The sequence below is a fragment of the Chelonia mydas genome, chromosome 9 (genome assembly GCF_015237465.2).
Source record: "Chelonia mydas isolate rCheMyd1 chromosome 9, rCheMyd1.pri.v2, whole genome shotgun sequence".
Lineage (NCBI taxonomy): Eukaryota > Metazoa > Chordata > Testudines > Cheloniidae > Chelonia > Chelonia mydas.
Window position 1 is genome coordinate 7067092 of NC_057855.1, and position 19106 is coordinate 7086197.

The following is a 19106-nucleotide window of genomic DNA, read 5'->3' on the forward strand; positions in this document are numbered from 1 at the left end:
AGGGACACTTCCAATTTCTGCCCAAGTGGCTGGGGCTGCCTGGGATTCAGGGCATCCCAGTGAAAACACCACAGACCCTGCTTTCCAAGGGGTGCCAGGCGAGTGCCATCTGGGATTGACACAAACACTTCCCAGGCTGCCTGTTTGCAAGCATGGAGATGGGTTATTCTGGGCACAGGGGGCCCGGGGGCAGGGGTGAATTTTAGGGGAGCGCCTGCTGTGCTTGCAGCTTGTGACGTTTATTGTCTTTCCAATCACGACCTGACGTTTGAGCCCCGAAAGGCCCTTTGCCCAGCAGCAAGGCGCTCTGTGGTTATCCCAGAAGTAGTCAAAGATGGAGGGAAGTGGTCCCCTCTGCAGCCAAGCTCTGCCCATCGCAAGGTAGGGACCTCTGGTTGCTTGTCACACACCTCCCCACTCCTGGCCTTGGTGTAAGTTAGAGCAGCTGAGGAGCTGCCGTAACTTACCCCACTGGTCCCTAAGTGGTTTTTCACGAGTGGAGAATAAGCAGCGCGGAGCTCCTCTCTGGCACATCCCCTGCACCAGAGGAGGACACAGGAAGCTGGCTGGTGGACATATTCTCCTCTGTTGGCTCCTCCAGCCAGAATACAGCCACAGCAGAGTGGAGAATATGGCCCCGAAAAGGCCTTCATGTCTCCTTGCCCATCCACCGTTCCCAGCTCTCCAGCTCTCGCAGTCTCTCCGTACAGTGCTGTGTGCACCGTGAGTAAGGAAACATGGGGCAGTAGACAGGAAGTCTGTGCCCCCAGCCATTGCCTGAAACCACACATGGGGCAAGGCTCTGGATCGGCCCCTGCTTCAGCCCTGGGACATGTGGGCCGTCGCTGCGATTAGTGGCAATGCCAGGACTCCTCTGCATGACGACATCGGTGCTGGGCGGTACTGAATGGCCTGCTTCGCTGTGTACGTTTCCGTCCTCAGCGCTGCGGCTTGTGTGTCAGAGATCAGGCTGCAGGTGAGTCGGCCAAAACCCCCAGCAGCTAATTAATCCACGATCCTGCCCGGCTCGTGTCTTGGACGCGCGCTCTGTACCCCTGGGTCAGGACGAATGCCTTTCAAATGGAGGGGGAGGGAGGTGGGAAGAAGCTCATAATGTACGTCAGCGGGAGCCCCTGGGGCGTGGTGCGCCAGTCAGCTTGTAAAAGATGAAGGAAAAGTGACACCTCATTTTTCAGGGGATTCAGTCTGTCCTTAAGAACAAAGCAGCCCTCGGTCGGCTGTGGCTAATTTATTCGCCTGCTCCTTGCAGTTCTTCTTGAGAACGGAGCGCAGCAGAGCGTTGAGAACTTGTCGTTCGAATCTGTTAATGAGAAAACATCCGGTTGGTGTCATGCCGGTATCGCTCGGGAGCACCATCATGCAGGTGGTGACAGGCACTCGGAGCTGCCCGCCTTCGTTCACGCGTCCTCGCAGGAGCCCCAGAGAAGTGGCCTCCGAATAATCCTCTAACCATTTTGCCCACTCATCTACAAAGGATGCTAGGGTCTCTTCAGCCCCCTTGGGGTGGGGGGCATGCAGCAACTCTTTAAAATGTCAACTCTGTGCAACGGTTGAGGGCAGGCGGTCGAGAAGGGTCCAAAGCCAACTGCATTCAGGAGGCAGAATGATAAATCCCCTGACTGGAACTGGCCATGGTAGTGGGGCTAACACGTCCCTCCTGTGGCCAATGCTACGGGGAGGTTAATGATGGGTGGCAATGGTAGGACTCTGATTTGAAAGATGCTACGCCCCCAGGGCTGTGCTGAGGAATTGGAGCGAGGGGAAAGAACACCCCCACTCAACCACTTCCTCTGGCTTCCTGGGGCTTCCTTGAAGTGGGGCTTTTCTTCTCTAGGACCATAACCTAGCCAGCAGCTTGGCTCGTGAGAGCTGATGGGCGCGCGGTGATCTGGCCTCAGGCCTGTGACACACCCGGCATGCCGCGGAGTTACAGGAGCGTCTGGATGTGCTTTTCCCATGCTCCACATGGAGCTGCAGGGGTCGCTCTCCACACGTCCCCGTAGCTCAGCTGCATGCAGAGGGCTCCCTAAAATCCCATCAGGAATCGCTGTCGGGGTGGCTGTTCAGCGTGAGGCACTTTTCTTCCCCGGAGGCCGAGCGTGGGACTAGAACGCCTCTCCCGTGTGGCCTGCAGCGCGTGAGCCGCTGGGGAGCGGGGCTAATTGAGCCAAGGAGCCTGTGTCTCGGGGAGTGCATCAGAGATAATGTAGTCCTGGGTTGTGGAAATTGGAAGCGGTGAGAGCTCCTAGCCCAGCTATTGGGTCTCAATAGAAGGCCAGAAGAATGCTGCTTTTTTTAACCTGCTCTGTTTGCTTGCCCGGATCAGTGCATTGCAGCTCAGCGAGAGCTGGCGGAGCTGATCGCATGGGGAGCCGGAGGAGGTAGCTGCCTGAACCATGAATCCCAGGGCAGGATTTCAGCTTTGTAATCGGAGCAGGCGACTCCCGTTGTTTTTAAACCTCTCGCTCTTAGTTTTCAATGGGTTCATTCAAGCGCCGTTCTGCCATAACCCCGCCACAACCCCCCGATCTAAGGGGCTTCTCCGCGCGGCTCAGTCTCTGTCTGGGCTGTTTTTCCAGCCCTTAGGGCTGGTGTTTTGCAGATGTAAAAATAAAAGCTGGAACATGTAATAACAGCAGCTGCACCACCGAGCGACGTTCCCGGTGAAGAGGCTGCTGGGAAGCGCAGGGCCAGCGCTGGCCGCGTGTTGATTTAGCCGCGTATACCAGCAGTTCGCTTTGTAGCCGCTTCTCATGGAATGAAGCCGCGGGTATCGCAGCAAGTTTGTCCCCGTCTCAGAGGTGAACAGGAAAGCTGTTGTTTTAAACTGTGTCAGCTCTTGGAGCAGTAACGGCGCCTGCGTAGACATCCAATGTACAAACACGTTGCCCACAGAAAGGTCAGGAATCAGGCTTGATGGGGCCGGCAGCTGAAGGGGAGAGCCCTGCATGAACCGCGGCGCCCACGAGCCACCTTCCAAGCCCCACCTCGGTCGTTTGGCTTGGGTGTTGCACCTGTCCCCTCCCCTCAGCTGTGTTTTAGCTGATTAGATTGTAAGCTTTCCAAGGCAGGAACCGGACATCCTACTTCTTTGTAAAGCACCTTGCAGACTTGGGGGTAGCCCTAAGCCTCTTAGCCAAGTTGCCTGAACAGGGGTGATTTCGGTGAATGGACCCTGGATCAGGCACGGCCCTGCTTTGATTTTGCAAAACCAAGACCTTGGCTCCTCCAGCCCAAAGTTGGTTCATAAAATCCTGCTTCTCCTGTATTTACCTGCCAACACCCGAGTTCCAGGTTCCTTTTCGTTGGCAAGAGTGGAACGCGCCCCATCAAAACCCTGGGCGTGCATGTGTATTCTGCATGAATGCTAGCCCCCTCCTGCTGTTTCGGGTACAGGTTTGAATGCATAAATATCTACCGAGTGGCTGGAGGTTAGATGTGTACAGAGGGACGCTGTCGGAGAAGCCTTGTGACCACAGAGTGTCTAGGACATAGGACTCCCTCTGGAATTGTGCCCACGTGCATGCAGAGGGAGGGGTAAAAGGCAGTGGCAAGTCATGCAGTGCTACTGAGCCATCTGTGTGATCCAGGGGGTCTAAGAGGATCTTCCCATTGCATGTGGCACTGGTGGGAGTCTTGTCATTCTGCAGGCTCGGAGCAAATTGCTCTGGCCCTGCGGGCTGGCAATGGGATCCGGAGCCTTTCACCGCAGATGGAGACTAGGAGCTGTTCTCGTCTGATGGCTGCATGAGGGCCTGCCTGATGGCAGCGTGCCCACGCAAGCCCCCTAAACGGCACGAGCAGAGGCCAATGGCAATGTGCCATGGCGGCTGAACTCCCCTCTCACCCCCCGAATCCCCACTGAAGAGCCAGGGTGGGGAGCTCGACCTGCCCTGACCTGTGCTGGTCCAGCTCTGCAGTGCCTGATGCGGCTGGTCCTCTGAGCAATGCTACACTGAGAGGCAAGCTCTGCAGCGGGGCCGTGTGTGCCTGTGTGCTCTCCTCCACCGGCACCTGTCTCCCTAGAGCCGGCCCCACAGCCAGGCATGTGCCTGTGTCTCTGGGCTGCCCCGACGCAGGTTACTTGGAAAGGACTTTCCCACTCTTTCGGTGGCTCGGAAAGGGAGCCGGTCTGGGCACCGCAGTGTACGGTGATGTTACGGCTTCAGCTTAGTGCTGAATGGGACGCTGGAGCAGCCTCACAGATGCTTAAACCCTCAGCCCTGTCTCTTTAAAAGCACCCACAGAGGAGCTGCGCCGAAGGGCTGTATCCTAACCTGCCAGAGAGCAGGCTGAGGGGGGACGGCAAACAGCAAGCTCCTGAGTGGAGCAGTCCCTGGGCTGTCAGTCTGGCTGCGTGGCTTCTTCCAGGAAAAGGGCTCTTCGAGCTCCCTTTGATTTATTCCCGATCTGTTATTTAGACTGTGCAGATATAATAACGCACGAGCCAAGCGGCATCTGTTCCCAGCGAGCAGTATCAAGGAGCTCCATTAATCCCCATGATGGATGGGGCTGGGGAGGGGAACGGTCTGTTTCCCATTGCCCAGAGGAAGGGGGAAAGTTTGGCTTATGCTGCCCGAGCGGTGAACAGGCAGCAGTGCGAGTCGATGGGGAGCCCCCCATGCTGCCCGGGGATGGATTTCGCTCCCGAGGCCAAGTCTCGGGCGGGACCCCCACCGGATCTCACTGGAGCCTCTGGAACTATGGCCATAGCGGAAATCCTCTGTCGGGAGAGCATCCTTCATGGGCCTGGAACGCGCCGGCTCGTCTGTTAAATCCATCACATCGGCCCCACTTCCCACACATCCCCAGCTGTTTAACCCTGCCGCCAGGGCACTCCTTGTCGGACAGTCTGTTCCCTCTCTCCAGAGGGCTGTCTTTAAGGGAGCACTCCTGCCTAGCTGGGAATTTGGGCAGGCGGGGAGGAAAAGGGAGAGCCACACGCAGCCTTCTGGCTGGTGGGAGTCAGAGGTCAAGCCAGTGTTAGTTCAGGCCATTTGAAGCAAACTCCTCCCAGGAGACCTGCTGCCATGGAAGCTCCCTGGATCAGATTGGGCAGCTTTAAAGTGGAACCAGGAATTCAAGGCAGGATTGTTGAAATCTTGCAGCCAGCCGCCCCCTGTCTTATGGCTGGCTTTCCCCTTTCCTGTGGGGTAGAAGGAATGGGCTGTAGCTGGCTGCCCCCGGGACGGGGGATTCCCTCCAGTCTGCCATTCTCTGTGCCCGTTTTGCCGTGCCGTTTTCCCGGTGTCCGTGATGCACCAGTCACACATTTACACTGGGCAGGGCAGGGAGCATGGCCCAGCTGTTCACACATACTGCCGGCCTGAACAAACCACCTGCACAGCGTCCTGGGGGCCACCTGCACTAGAAAAACCGGTACCTATATCGCGGCACCCGCGCTAACCCGTGAGCATTAAAAAGGGCCGGGTGGGGGCGCGGAACTGCAATGAGACAGGCTCTCGGCCTCCTAGTGTAGACCAGCTCCTTGGTTGGTCACCATCTCACGGAGTGGGAGTGGAGGAGATGGACTCCCTTCCCTGGCTCAGATGAGAAGAGCCGTGGGTAGCTGGGCAGGGGGCAGCGGGGGTGAGCGAGTCGTCCCCCGCAGCAGCTGCACTGCCGATCATGGCAAAGGAACATCAGATGCTTGAGCTAGGTGCTGCTGGGAGCCCCCCGTCACCCATCTGACAGACTGATCCGCTCCCCTGGCTCTTTAGCAGAGCACCCCGCCTCTCCCCCTGACTCCACGGCTTGGATTAGGGTTTCCTCGCCAAGCAACGCACCAGGCCAGGGGTGACTCTTCTTGATTGCTCAAACCATGTCATTCCCCCCTTTTTCCACGAGAGGGCGCGCTAGGTCACCTTGCTAGCACTGCAGGGACTAGCCTGGGTGAGCAGCGAGCATGCAGGCATGGCCCTCCTAGTGCCCTGCCCCGCTGTTACTGCTCTGGCCAGGGGCGGGTGGGAATGCTACACTCACCGGTTGGGGGGAGAAATAGGGGGGCCTGGCCCTGAGACCTGTTGCTGTGTCCGGCTGAGCAAAACACGAGGGAAACTGCTACACAGAGAAAGCCACGAGCGCGTTTCAAAGCCCAGGGCCAGCTCCACCCACAGTGTAGATCTGTTTGGCTCCATGGAGCCACCAGCTGAGGACCTGGCCCGTACCACATGGCTGTGTGAAGCGAGAAGGCCTCACTGAGACTCCCCCAAGTTAGAGAGCAGAGAGTCTGGTCCCCCCAAGTCCATTTTCCAGGGGCCAGGCCGGCTATTTCCCTGCAGTACAGGTCAGTGGACGTCCAGCCCACGGGGCGGGGCGAGGAGGGTTTGGGACGGCGAGGAAGAAAACGTGCAGTGGTGGAAATAGCCTGATGAGATCTTAACCCAGCAGGGAATTGAGGAACAACCAGTGGGGCCCCTGGACGATGGAGATACAAAAGGAGCACTTAAAGACGATAAAGTCATCACGGAGAAACTAAATGAATTCTTTGCTTCGGTCTTCACGGCTGAGGATGTTAGGGAGATTCCCAAACCTGGATGTCTTTTGTAGGTGACAAATCTGGGGAATTGTCACAGATTGAAGTGTCACTAGAGGAGGTTTTGGAATTAATTGTGAAACTTAACAGTACCAAGTCACTGGGACCAGATGGCATTCACCCAAGAGTTCTGAAAGAACTCAAATGTGAAATTGCGGAACTATTAACTCTGGTTTGTAACCTGTCCTTTAAATCAGCGACTGTACCCAATGACTGGAAGATAGCTAACGTAACTCCAATATTTAAGAAGGGCTCTAGAGGTGATCTGGCAATGACAGACTGGTAAGTCTAACGTCAGTACCGGGCAAATTAGTTGAAACAATAGTAAAGAATAAAATTGTCAGACACATAGAAGAACATAAATTGTTGCACAAAAGTCAACATGGTTTCTGTAAAGGGAGATCATGTCTTACTAATCTATTAGAGTTCTTTGAGGGGGTCAACAAACATGTGGACAAGGGGGATCCAGTGGACATAGTGTACTTTGATTTCCAGAAAGCCTTTCACAAGGTCCCTCCCAAAGGCTCTTATGTAAACTAAATTGTCATGGGATGAGAGGGAAGATCCTTTCATGGATTGAGAACTGGTTAAAAGACAGGGAACAAAGGGTAGGAATAAATGGTAAATTTTCAGAATAGAGAGGGGTAACTAGTGGTGGTCCCTAAGGGTCAGTCCTAGGACCAATCCTATTCAACCTATTCATAAATGATCTGGAGAAAGGGGTAAACAGTGAGGTGGCAAAGTTTACAGATGATACTAAACTGCTCAAGATAGTTAAGACCAAAGCAGACTGTGAAGAACTTCAAAAAGATCCCACCAAGCTAAGTGGTTGGGCAACAAAATGGCAAATAAAATTTACTGTGGATAAATGTAAAGTAATGCACATTGGCAAAAATAACCCCAACTATACATACAATATGATGGGGGCTAATTTAGCTGCAACTAATAAGGAGAAAGATCTTGGAGTCATCGTGGATAGTTCTCTGAAGGTGTCCACGCAGTGTGCAGCAGCAGTCAAAAAGGCAAATGGGATGTTAGGAATCATTAAAAACGGGATAGAGAATAAGACAGAGAATATCTTATTGCCCTTCTATCAGAGGTGAAAGTAAGCCGGTACGCCCGGGTACAGCGTACCGGTAAGAGCTGGTGCGCCGTACCAGGACCGGCTTTCCGAGAGGGCAATTTAAAGCCCTGGGGTAGCGGCGGTGGGGCTGCGGTGGGGATTTAAAGGACCCCGGAGCTCCAACCGCTGCTTCCCCCTTTAAATCCCAGCCTGAGCCCTGCTGCCAAAGCCCTGGGGTAGCGGCGGTGGGGCTCCAGCGGGCATGTAAAGGGCCGGGCTGGTAGCAGCGGCTGGAGCTCCGGGGCCCTTTAAATCCCCGATGGAGCCTGGCTGCCGCTACCCCAGGGCTCGGGCAGCAGGGCTCAGGCGGGGATTTAAAGGGCTCAGGGCTCCGGCAGCTGCTTCCACAGTGGAGCCCCAGGCCCTTTAAAGCTCTGCCAGAGCCCCAGGGTAGCGGTGGCAGCCAGGAGCCCCCAGGGCTCCTCAGTGATTTAAAGGGCTCAGGGCTCCGCTGCAGTAGCGGCAGCTGGAGCCCTGAGCCCTTTAAATCGCCCCTGAGCCCCAGGGCTCCCAGCCGCCTCTGCAGTTGGTAGCTCGGGGGTGATTTAAAGGGCCCCGGGCTCCCAGCCGCCACTACCGCAGCTAGAGCCCTTGCCCTTGGCCCCGGGGATTTAAGGCCCTGCCTCTTCCGGTTGAGGCCACGCACCCTGCTCAGGACTCCAGCATAGTGGTAAGTCCTCTAACTTACTTTCACCCCTGCCTTCTATAAATCCATGGTACGCCCACATCGTGAATACTGCGTACAGATGTGGTCCCCTCATCTCAAAAAAGATACACTGGCATTAGAAAAGGTTCAGAAAAGGGCAACTAAAATGATTAGGGGTTTGGAATGGGTCCCATATGAGGAGAGATTAAAGAGGCTAGGACTTCTCAGCTTGGAAAAGAGGAGACTAAGGGGGGATATGATAGAGGTCTATAAAATCATGAGTGGTCGGAGAAAGTGAATAAGGAAAAGTTATTTACTTGTTCCCATAATATAAGAACTAGGGGCCACCAAATGAAATTAATGGGCCGCAGGTTTAAAACAAATAAAAGGAAGTTCTTTTTCACTCAGCGCACAGTCAACCTGTGGAACTCCTTGCCTGAGGAGGTTGGGAAGGCTAGGACTATAACGGGGTTTAAAAGAGAACTGGATAAATTCATGGAGGTTAAGTCCATTAATAGCTATTAGCCAGGATGGGTAAGGAATGGTGTCCCTAGCCTCTGTTTGTCAGAGGGTGGAGATGGATGGCAGGAGAGAGATCACTTGATCATTACCTGTTAGGTTCACTCCCTCTGGGGCACCTGGCATTGGCCACTGTCGGTAGACAGGATACTGGGCTGGATGGACCTTTGGTCTGACCCAGTATGGCCATTCTTATGTTCAGCAGAGCCAGGCCTGTGATGCACCCCTCAGGGAGTTCCTCCAGCTCCCCTGTCTAAACTGTCTCTGGGGCTCCCTGGGCTGTTGTGTAAAACGCTTCTGAGGCCTCTTCCACCCCCAGCACTGGGGTCCAGAGCATGGGGCTTTCCTTGCTCAAGCAGAGCATGCACAGGTTCCCCGCCCTCCTCTTGAGTCTCACCGGCCGGGGGGTTTTCCCTTCCCAGATGGCTCTTTACTTCTGCACGGGCGTCCTGGAAGACGAGACCCTCTTCCGCCACTACGCCCTGAACGTGCCACTCTACACCCACTTCACCTCGCCCATCCGCCGCTTTGCCGACATCCTTGTGCACCGGCTCCTCTCCGCCTCCCTCGGTAGGTGCCTGAAGGGGGCCGCCCGATCCGGGCTAGTGGAGTCACAGGCTGAGAGGCTGCTGCCTGGAGCCTCACGGCTGGGAAGGGAGGACACAGAGGAGGCGGCAGGATTCCTGGGTTCTGCTGTGGATTTGGACAGACCCTGTATGGGCGTGGACTGGTCACTCAGTCCCTGTGTCCCTGGCCCTTCTGCTCACTGCAGCTGTGTCTATAATTCTCCAGCCTCACTGGGACCGGGCTCGCACTCTCTTGTTCTTCAGCAGGCTGTAGGGATCTGGCCTCCTGTGAAGCAGGGCGGGGGGAGTGTAGCTACCTTGGCAGGCTCTGTACAGTGGGGATTCCAGTTGAGAGCTGCTCAGGGGTACTGGGGCACACCTCTGGGGAACGCCAGCCCCTTACCACCAGGGCGCTCACCAGTCGTTGTGGCTTGTTTCCCTCCCAGGCATGGGACGCCCAGTCAGGATGAGAAAGGAGGCCATCCAGAAGCAAGCAGATCACTGCAACGACCGGAAAATGGCTTCCAAGAGGGTGCAGGAGCTCAGCGCCGACCTGTTCTTCGCCATCTTCGTCAGGGTGAGACCACAGCCACCGCTACGCTAAATGAGCTAGCGGGGCCTGGAGCTCTCCTTTCGGCCCTCAGGCATCGAGATGATTCCTTGGTTCCCTTTGGGGGTGGTCTCTGAAGAACACCCTGGCACTAAAAGCCCCCCATCCTCACCTGTCAGGTGACCCTGTCCTATGGGTCATGGCATGCTCTGGAGCCAGTCCGGCTGCTGCTAGCTCTGTAGGTGATCCCTGGCCTGAGCAGCCGTTGGCTCTCCTCCCTCTTGTGCCCCAGAAGGAGCAAGTGCTGCTTCTGGCTTCAGTTCTGCTGATGATTCTCCCTGTCATGTCCAACAGGGTCATGGGCCCTGAGGCCTCTTCCCTGGGGCGGCTGCTCAGAGTCCAAGCAGGGTATATGTAGGTGACTGTGTTTCCACAGCACTGGAGGGCTCAACAATCCCTCCCTTGACTGCTTGGACCCAGCTAGCTCTTAGGAGTGCTACAGTCTATGGGGTGTCCCAGCAGCTGGTGCCCCACAGGGCTGGCTGGCACCCCGGTCGGGACTGGGGAGAGGATCCGCTGCGCTCCATAGCGGCTGGGGAGAGGGAGCGTTACATCCCAGCAGAGGAGCAATTTACAAACTCCATGGGCGCTGCCCAGGTGGGCAGAGAGTTGTGGGACACTGGGCGACGGTCTCTAGGTGGGAGCCCTCCTTGGCGGTATCTCGCTCGTGACCGTGCTTTGTGTTGACAGGAGTGTGGCCCGCTGGAGTCAGAGGCAATGGTGATGGGCGTCCTGAACAAGGCCTTCGATGTCCTGGTGCTGAGTTTCGGAGTTCAGAAACGCATCTACTGTAACGTACGTGCCCTGGAGCGCCGGTTTCCCCCTTTGACTGGCCTTGCCGTTAATCCTCCCTACCTCACATCTGTGCTGCTCTGCTGGGTAGTAACGGCTGGAGTGCTGGTCAAGGCCCTTCTGTGTCCTCTAGCCGGGCTCAGAGCAGGTGCTAAGTACCCGGTGGCAATTCGACACTGGCACTGCCACCACCAGAGCTGCCCTGGGGCCAAGTGCAACTGGGGAAGACCACAAGGGAGGGGAGGGTGTCTTCACTGCACAGGGAGCCCAAGTGATGCGGGTTAGCCTTGCCTGGAGGCGAACATCCCCACGGATGCTGCATCCCCCACTCTTTCTGCACTCGCCTGTGTGCGTCCGGGGGCACAGCCGGTGGTTCTTTGTGCTGAGACACTCTAGGATTCTTCCCAGTCAGGTGTGTCAATTGCTGGAGAACGGCTCTGTCCTTCACGGGGAATTGTGGGAAGTCACTGAAGGACTGTCGGCTCTCAAGTGAGTCTGCCTGGATCCTCCCTGAAAAATGGGCGATTCCAGCCCGGGTTAAATCGGAGCCTGGGTTCTTACCGGTCCCCCCAGACAGGTCAGTTCGCCTGGGCTTAATTCACCTCCAAACCTAGGTCAGAGGGGTTTGTGTGAGGGGCAGGTAAGCACCTGGGTTAACTGCGCAGTGAAGACAGGCCCTAAAGAGCAGTGTAGATAAGGCCTCAGAGGACTTCCCTACCCACTGTAGATAAGGCTGCAGAGGACTTCCCTGCCCAGCGGAGCTACTTCTGCATAGTCACACTAATAACTAACGCCACGCAGATGAGCCCGCCACGCTAGGGCAGAGTTAAGGATGGGGGGCAGTGGGAGTTGCTGGGGGACAGCCAGTGTTTGACTGGGTGTTCGCCCTAATAGGTTTAACACCATTTCAACCGTAACAGTCTTGTCACAAAATAGTGTGAGATTGGACTGTAACTTTCGACGTACTCTAGTGCCACCAAACAAGACCTCGACGGGAGGCTCACCTCACACTGCTAGTCTCCTGCAGCTCTGTCTGGGGGTTTCCCATAGACACCCCCAAAGCCCCCATGCAGGACAAGAGCAGAAGCAAAGGAAACCAGAAGGATCCGTAGTGCATTCGCTTTTATTAAAAGACGTGATTTCGTGTTTTCCAGCTCCTCTGCTTTGCGGTTGTGCGTGCCAGAAGTGGGTAACGATTCACTAGGAATTGTGACATGAAACCAGGGCTTGGGGCCCAGAGGTCAGGTTGGGGCTGAAATGGGGAAGCAGTTGGTTTTAACTGCATTTGATCACATCATAAATCTGAGACCATTTGGAAATGGTTTGCTGTAGTCTAGACCACTCTGTTGCTGACCATGGCATCTTGACCTGGAATGTACAGTGTGAAATGTGGCCTGTGGGTGGGTATATTGCAGCAGTACTTCATTTCCACCGGCATCTCGGGAACCGTGGGCTGGCTCCTTCCTCCTGGGAGGTTACAGAGCTGGGGGTGCTTTACACAGGGCACTGGACAAAAAGAACTTGGCCGTCATTTACACGCTGGGGGGAGAAGGTAAGCAGCATTGCTCAGCCAGTAGTGTCTTGCTAAGCAGGGTCCAGTGAAGCCAGCTAAGCTAGTAGCAGGATTGTGGGAGCAGCCAGATTCCTTGCCCGTCGGCGGAGGGGACGGAATTCCTGGGGTTCCAGCACCGCTCCTGGAAGCCAGCGCTTTCCCCAACGTGCTGTCTGTTCTGCAGGCTCTGCCACTGACGGGATTCCGCTTTGAGAACGTGGGGAAGAAGCCTGAACTAACTCTCCTGTGGGAGCCGGAGACCCCAGAGCAGGAAGCTGACCCCCAGGTAAAGCCCACACCAGTGGCTCCGTGCATCAGTGGCTTTGGAGCGCAACTGAACTGCACAGCCCTTGTCTGCCGATCAGTCCCTCTGCACTCCCCTCTGACCAGGATCTCTGGCCTTGTCCAGAGTGGGAGTCAAAGCGGTGATGTTAGCTTGTGCTAGCTACGGCTAGTGTGGACAAGTCTAGACTTCAGACTGGGCTCAGGGCCAGATTTCCAGGCCCGTGGCTGGGGTGCCGGTGTTCTAGGGGCCTCTTACCTCTCTAAAATGTGCAACTTCAAAGTCAGCTGCAGGGGCGGGACTGAAGATGCTGCGCCTTGGGGCACGTAAGGTGTAAATCCGGCCCTGGCTGGGCTCTGGTTTCTCATGGTCCCTGCCACGCAACTGACTCCCGGAGGCCTGGCCCCCAGCCCACTGCTCTAGTCACTGCAGCAGATGGTGTTTCTGCAAGCTCCTGGCCTTCTGGCCTCCATTAGGTGTGCTGCTCCTGAAGGCTGCATCCTCCGTTGCATCCCTGTGTTCTGGCTTCTGTTTCCCCAAGTGGCCACCCTCTTCTCTGGTTCACTCCCATTACTGCCGGGCTTTCTAGCCGCTCTGCCTCCATAGGTGCTCGTGCCGGGGGGGCTGCCGTACCCGTTGGCTTGAGCTGGTTTCCATTACATACAGGGTTGGGTTTACAGTTTGGTTCAATGGCTCAGCACTCCCACTATACAAAGTGTTCCATTACCCTGGCCTGCCTCCCTTTGGGTCCTGTGCCCTCCCTGCTGTGTGCCATGCCTCCTGCTTCTGTGGCCTCTGCGAATGTAATTAATGTGCTGTTTACTGCCCTCTTCTAGATCGTTAATTAAGATGTTAAGCAAGATCAGGTCTGTCTGTGCCTCTGGCTAGACGCCTTCCCCACCTCATTGCTCTGGCCTTTATCATTCCCCTTCTGCATGACTTTTCAGTCAGGTTTCAGCCCATGTGGCAGGCAGTGCTCAGATCCAATTAGAATGAATGTTTCAAGTCCGATTTCCCCAGACATGGTGTTAATGCTTTAATAGAGTAGAGAAATCTGTCTCCTGTGTCCCCATCAGCTATTAACACAGTAACTCAATCAAGGGGATTGATTGCATTTGTCTGGCTTGATTAAGTGCTACCTTGATGCCAAACAAAAGTTGGCAACACTTTAAAATAATGGTCTAGTTGATTGCCTTGAAATTCCCGGGGATGAATCCCAATCCCCTGGCTGAGGCTTGGTCTGCACTTAAAGGGGTGTGAAAAATCCACACACACACCCAGCACCAGAGCTCTGCAAACCTAACCCCCGGTGGAGACCCAGCTCTGTTGACAGACGAATGCTTCTGTCAATTTAGCTACCATTTTGGGGAGGTGGTGTTCCTACCCCCCTTCCGTCGGTGTAGGCTCTGTCTACGCCATGGGGTTACACGGGCCTGGATCCTGCGGCGTAGCTATGCCAGGATAGCCTCCGTGGCGTGGGCACACCATGAGAGTAAGCTGCTGCAGGCTGTCCCAGGGCAGCGCGCTCCCTTTAAAGCTGAACCTTCCATGCTAAACTGACTTGGCTGGGGAAGTCCCCTGGAACCCGCCCTGCATGGCCCCAATTCATCCTGTAGTACAGGAGCTGGGATCACTTACACACTTGCAGGGAGCAGCATGAAAAATGACTGCCCAGCCCGAGCAGAGCCCAGCCCCGGGGCTAATCATTTCTGGAAAGTAAACACTGAGCCATGGAGGGAACTCCTCCATGAATCTTCCCCCGCCTCCTAAGCAAACACTGGAGCCCGCTTCCAAGTCAAGAGATCCCTGTGTCAATAAATCTCTAACCCCTTGAACTGCTGCAGCCCTCCCAGAGCTTTGCTGAAGCAGCAAGAAGCAATGTCACCCTGACATACATATGCACCCTCCTTGAGCACAGACTCTTCTCCCCGTCACGCCCTGGCGTTAGCCTGCCGGGCCAGGCAGCACCACCCCCTCAGCCAGGCTCTGCACGATGGGAGGGGCCCCTTGCGCCTTTGCAAGGCTTGGCGGCTGCCTCTTGGTTTGGCTGAGCCCAGCCGGGGAGGGAGAACATCTGTAAAGGCTGTTTGCAAAATAGGTTAAATGTGCAGAGGCTGCTGGGCTCAGGAGTTCCTGCCGCCCGGCCCCGTCTCTGGTGCGGATGGGGGAGCCGGACTCCTGGGGGGCGTTCCAGCAGCCCCTTCCCCTTCCACTGTGTAACTTTGGTAACAGCAGGAAGACTAAGGGGTGAATCAGCCTATACCAGCCTCCTGGGACCACCCCTCCTTTGGCCAGGCGCTCTGATGTGACCACGGCGTTTCATTTCCAGTGCAGTCCCTGGGATCTGAATGCACTAAAGCGCGGCGTAGCCACGGCTGCACCGGTGGCCAGACAGGTCGGCTGCTCCGAGTACAATCCCGTCTGAAACACTTGGTACAGCCGGGGGGCAGCCAGCCTGTGCCCCCGCCCTGGCTGTCCGGCTGGTTTTAGGGCTCCAGCTCAATGAAAGCTAGTGCGGCTGTGTCTTCCCCAGAGGGAAATCACAGCTGCAGTGTAAGCTGGCCAGCGTAGCAGTAGTGTGGCAGGGCATCTCCCCTGGCACTCACTCACTGCAGGCCAGTTTGATACACTGGAGTCCAAATCAGACGTGGCCTCTTCCACATGATTGGTTTTGAGCAGCAAACAGAATCAGCTGGGAAGATTTGGATAAGTTTGCCCACTCGCAAGTGCAGGGAGAGAGGCTGGAATGGCTCATAGGGGCGCGGAGTAAAGCTAACGGGCTGGTTCTCCCCTCTCATTATGGGACTGAGCAGGTGCTCTGAACAGGCTCAGGGCCTGTCGTGCTGGGAGAATGCAGGCACGGTCTGGGAGAGAGTCCTGGCCCCAGAGAGCTCATCAGCTGTGCCCTCCCCAGAGTGAGAAGCGATCAGGCTTAGTGGGGTTGTGCACAGAAGGCTTGAGGCTAAGGACGAAACCGTGGAATTCCCGATAATATAGCTGGGGTTGTTTTCTTGGGGAACCTCTTATTAGATTCTGTAGGTAAAACTGATCCTCTGCAGATGAAAATAAAGTTCCATCTTTCACGTAAGGTCTGTCTACACTGCAGACCAAGGTGCGTTCTTAACTCCCATTAGCGAACTGGGGCCAAAGTAGCAGTGAAGAGACGACGACCCAGGGAAGCAGCTCAAATTGAAGCCCGTAGGGGAATCCGGGGTTGAATTCGAGCTGTTAACCCGGGTGAAGCTGAGTTGCCATGTCCTCAGGAATCCTGGAACCCGAGTGGCTAACCCGGGTTAAGAACACGCCTGTTATTCTCCATGTAGCCATACCCTAACTCTCCAGTCGCTCCCTCCCTGCCTAGCCAGGGCCTTTGCTGCTGGAACTGTTGTCGTTTGGCGATTTGCTGGCGTGTGAACAAGTTACGGTCTGCAGTGAACGTGAGATCCTGCAAGTGGTGCTGGCTCCAGTGTTCACCTGAAATCGCTGGAGCTGTTCCCAGCGGCGAGCCTTCCGCCGGGGCGTGCTTGCAGGGCTGGGCCCAGCTAGGCTGCTGCTGTCAGGCGGCTCAGCTCCATTGAAATAGCTGAAGTCAATAAAACTACGACGCTGGCAGACGCCCAGTGAGGATCACCAGTGTCCCGGAGTCCCCGGGCGCTGCTCTGGAGCTGCTCCCTACGCAGCCAGGCAGGACTCTGGGGAAGTCTCCTCTCTGGGAGCAGCCTGTCTGCAGGACACACAGCTCACCCGGCTTCCACCTTCCTGGGTCTGACCTCGGAGCATTCAGCATCCTCTGCCCCTCCGTGCGCGTCCCATAGCGAGTCCGCCCAGGCGGGGTCCTGGGGAAGCCAGAGGGTCCTGCCCCCCAACTCCGCAGTCAGACAGGACTCTCAGCCAGCCAGTAAAACAGAGGTTTATTAGACGACAGGAACATGGTCTAAACCAGAGCTTGTAGGTGCAGAGAACAGGACCCCTCAGCCGGGTCCATTTTGGGGGCAGTGAGCCAGACAACCACGTCTGCCGTTCACTCCATGTCCCCAGCCAGCCCCAAACTGCCTCCCCCTCCAGCCCCTCCTGCTCTGGGCTTTGTTCCTTTCCCAGGCCAGGAGGTCACCGGATTCCTTTGTTCTCCAACCCTTTAGCTCTCACCTTGCAGGGGGGAAGGGCCCAGGCCATCAGTTGCCAGGAAACAGGGTGTCGGCCATTCTCTGTGTCCAGACCCCTGCACACACCTGCCCTCTAGGGCTCTGCAACGATCATACACTCTTATCCCACCACCTAGACACTTAAGAACTGCCTAGGGGAAACTGAGGCACCCCCACAATATTCAGAGGAAACATTAAGAATTGGCTAAAAGAGGAGGGCAGGTTGCTCTGCATGGCTGAATCGAAGGGATTGATTGTCCAGGGTCTATATTTCCTTCTGTAACTAGTACAGTCAGTTCCATGCTGCAGTCTGCTCTGATATGCTGAAATGTATGAGCCGGCGTTTTCTTATTGAGGGAACGTTTCGAAAATCCCCAGGGTATTTACGGGAATTATTTCTCTTCACCTTTGGTTCAAGTACACATTAATTAATAATGAAGTAATTATCTGTATTACAGTAGCCCCATCAGGCCCCAACTTAGATCAGGGCCCCATTGTGCTAAGCCCTGACCAGGCCCATAGTAAGAGACAGACCATGCCCCAGATGCTGGAGAGCTTCCAATTGAAATAGAGCAGACAGACACTGGCTGGGAGAAAAGAAAAGTTGTTCCCATTTCACAGATGGGGAATTTAGGCACCGAGAGATTGAGACTTGGCCAAGGTCACACGGGGGGGTCTGGCAGAGTAGGGGTGAGAACCCAGACCCCCTGAACCCCACACAAGTCCCATAACTCCCAGGGCCAGGGTTCTCTTTTCTGATTGCCGTCATATTGCAGGCTTCTGAATTTCCAGGTTCATGTCAACTGGGTAAAAATGACCCGTGGTGGCTGTTAGATAAGTGTGGTCCCTAGGCCCCAGGCGTGCAGACCGTCCTGCTGGCTAAGGCTCCGGGACAGACGCACCAGTGCTGATGCTAACGAAGGGGCAGCAGGCTCTGACTGGGCAGTTGTTAGTCAGAGAGTGACGCCAGATTACACCCTGGTGTGGGGATGAACAAAGCAACCTGGGTCAGGCTCCTTGGCTGGGAAGGCCCCGTCATGTGTCAGTGTGTTTCCAGTCTAGCTGAGTTCTCATCGCACCGTGTTCCCAGGGGGGCACTCAGCTTGTGGGGTACGTGTCCATGAGCTGGCTGACTTAGTGCCTGTTATCCAAATCGCAGCAGCAAGGAATTGGCCGCAGCTTCAGGTTTCACAGGCACCAAACCACCCGTGTCCTGTATCAGCAATTCCTCCCGGTCCTTCTGCATCCTCCCTGCGAGATAGCAGATGCCCCAGCCTGCCATGCTGGGGGACCTGGAGCCTCCGCAGGCCACACCTCCCTGTTAAAGCTGAGCTTTCCCAGACATCTTCTCCAGCCCCTCAGGCTCCCAGCAGGTTGTCAGTGCGGGTAAATGGTTGGGTAAATGCGGGCAGCTTGGCTGGCCTCTGGAGCAGAAGCAGCCCTAGATTAACTCATTGTTGGAAGCCCGCTAACCCGGGGGCCCCTTTGTTTTTTCTCCCTGGCCAAAGGTAATCACCATCTTCACCTTGGTGGAGGTCATCCTGACGTCTGACAGCGGCCCCCTGAAGTACAGCGCCGTGCTCAAGAGACCGGGCCAGGAGAAGTGAGCGCCACGGGCTCCATCGCTTGCCTGTCGTGACCGCCGCCCCACCATGCCGCCAGACTCCTTTGGACCACCCAGGCCTCGCACTGCTCTACCCTAGCTCCGCGGGGGTGGGGAGGGAACTTTTTAAATGAATTCCGTTTTACTTCCGGTTTGGATTTTAACCTGGGGGGTGGGGGGAGCTTGGGTCTTTCCTGGCTGAGATCGTTGAAGCTGCAGGAACATGAATGCTGTTTCTAAAACATTTTTTAGCGTTGTATTTTTTTTTTTAGCTTTTTTTTTTTTTTTTAATGCTGCTGACCGCCGCACCCCCGCCACCCGAGCCGTCCTCTCGGAGAGGGTGCTGCTGTCCCTGGTGCTTTGGGCCGCTCTGGACGTGGGAGAACCAGGGGGCCACCAATAGGTTTCTTGCTGAATTCTGCATCCCGTAATAAAGATCTGGTCGGCGATGGAATGTGTGTGGCGTTTATTTTGTCTCCTTCGGATTCCAAGGGCGGGAATCCTGGGCAGTCGTCTTCCCGGCAGGCTCGGGCCTTTCTGCGCTTGCTGTTTCTCAGCACATTGTGAAATTCAAGATCATGCAGCAGCTACATCATCTGCGTTTCCCGCTCCGGCGGTCCTTGCACAACAGACGAGTGGGGGGATGAAGGACGTTTGCTCTTGGCTATCGCAGTGGGTTTGCTAATCTGTCGGTCCGCATGTTTAAGAGGAGCC

General features: G+C 55.8%; 1 protein-coding gene across 9 annotated transcripts in view; it reads left to right on the forward strand.

Annotated features, from left to right (window-relative positions):
• DIS3L2 (DIS3 like 3'-5' exoribonuclease 2) overlaps positions 1–18846 on the forward strand; it is a 273032-nt gene extending 254186 nt beyond the window's left edge. For all 9 annotated transcript variants that reach the window (XM_037908114.2, XM_043521858.1, XM_043521860.1 and 6 more), the window contains 5 exons: positions 9267–9414; positions 9857–9987; positions 10711–10815; positions 12549–12650; positions 18298–18846. In XM_037908114.2, the coding sequence (XP_037764042.1) occupies positions 9267–9414; positions 9857–9987; positions 10711–10815; positions 12549–12650; positions 18298–18396 (585 nt within the window). In that variant the 3' untranslated portion in view covers positions 18397–18846. The remainder of the gene's footprint in view (positions 1–9266; positions 9415–9856; positions 9988–10710; positions 10816–12548; positions 12651–18297) is intronic.
• Positions 18847–19106: the final 260 nt, after the last annotated feature.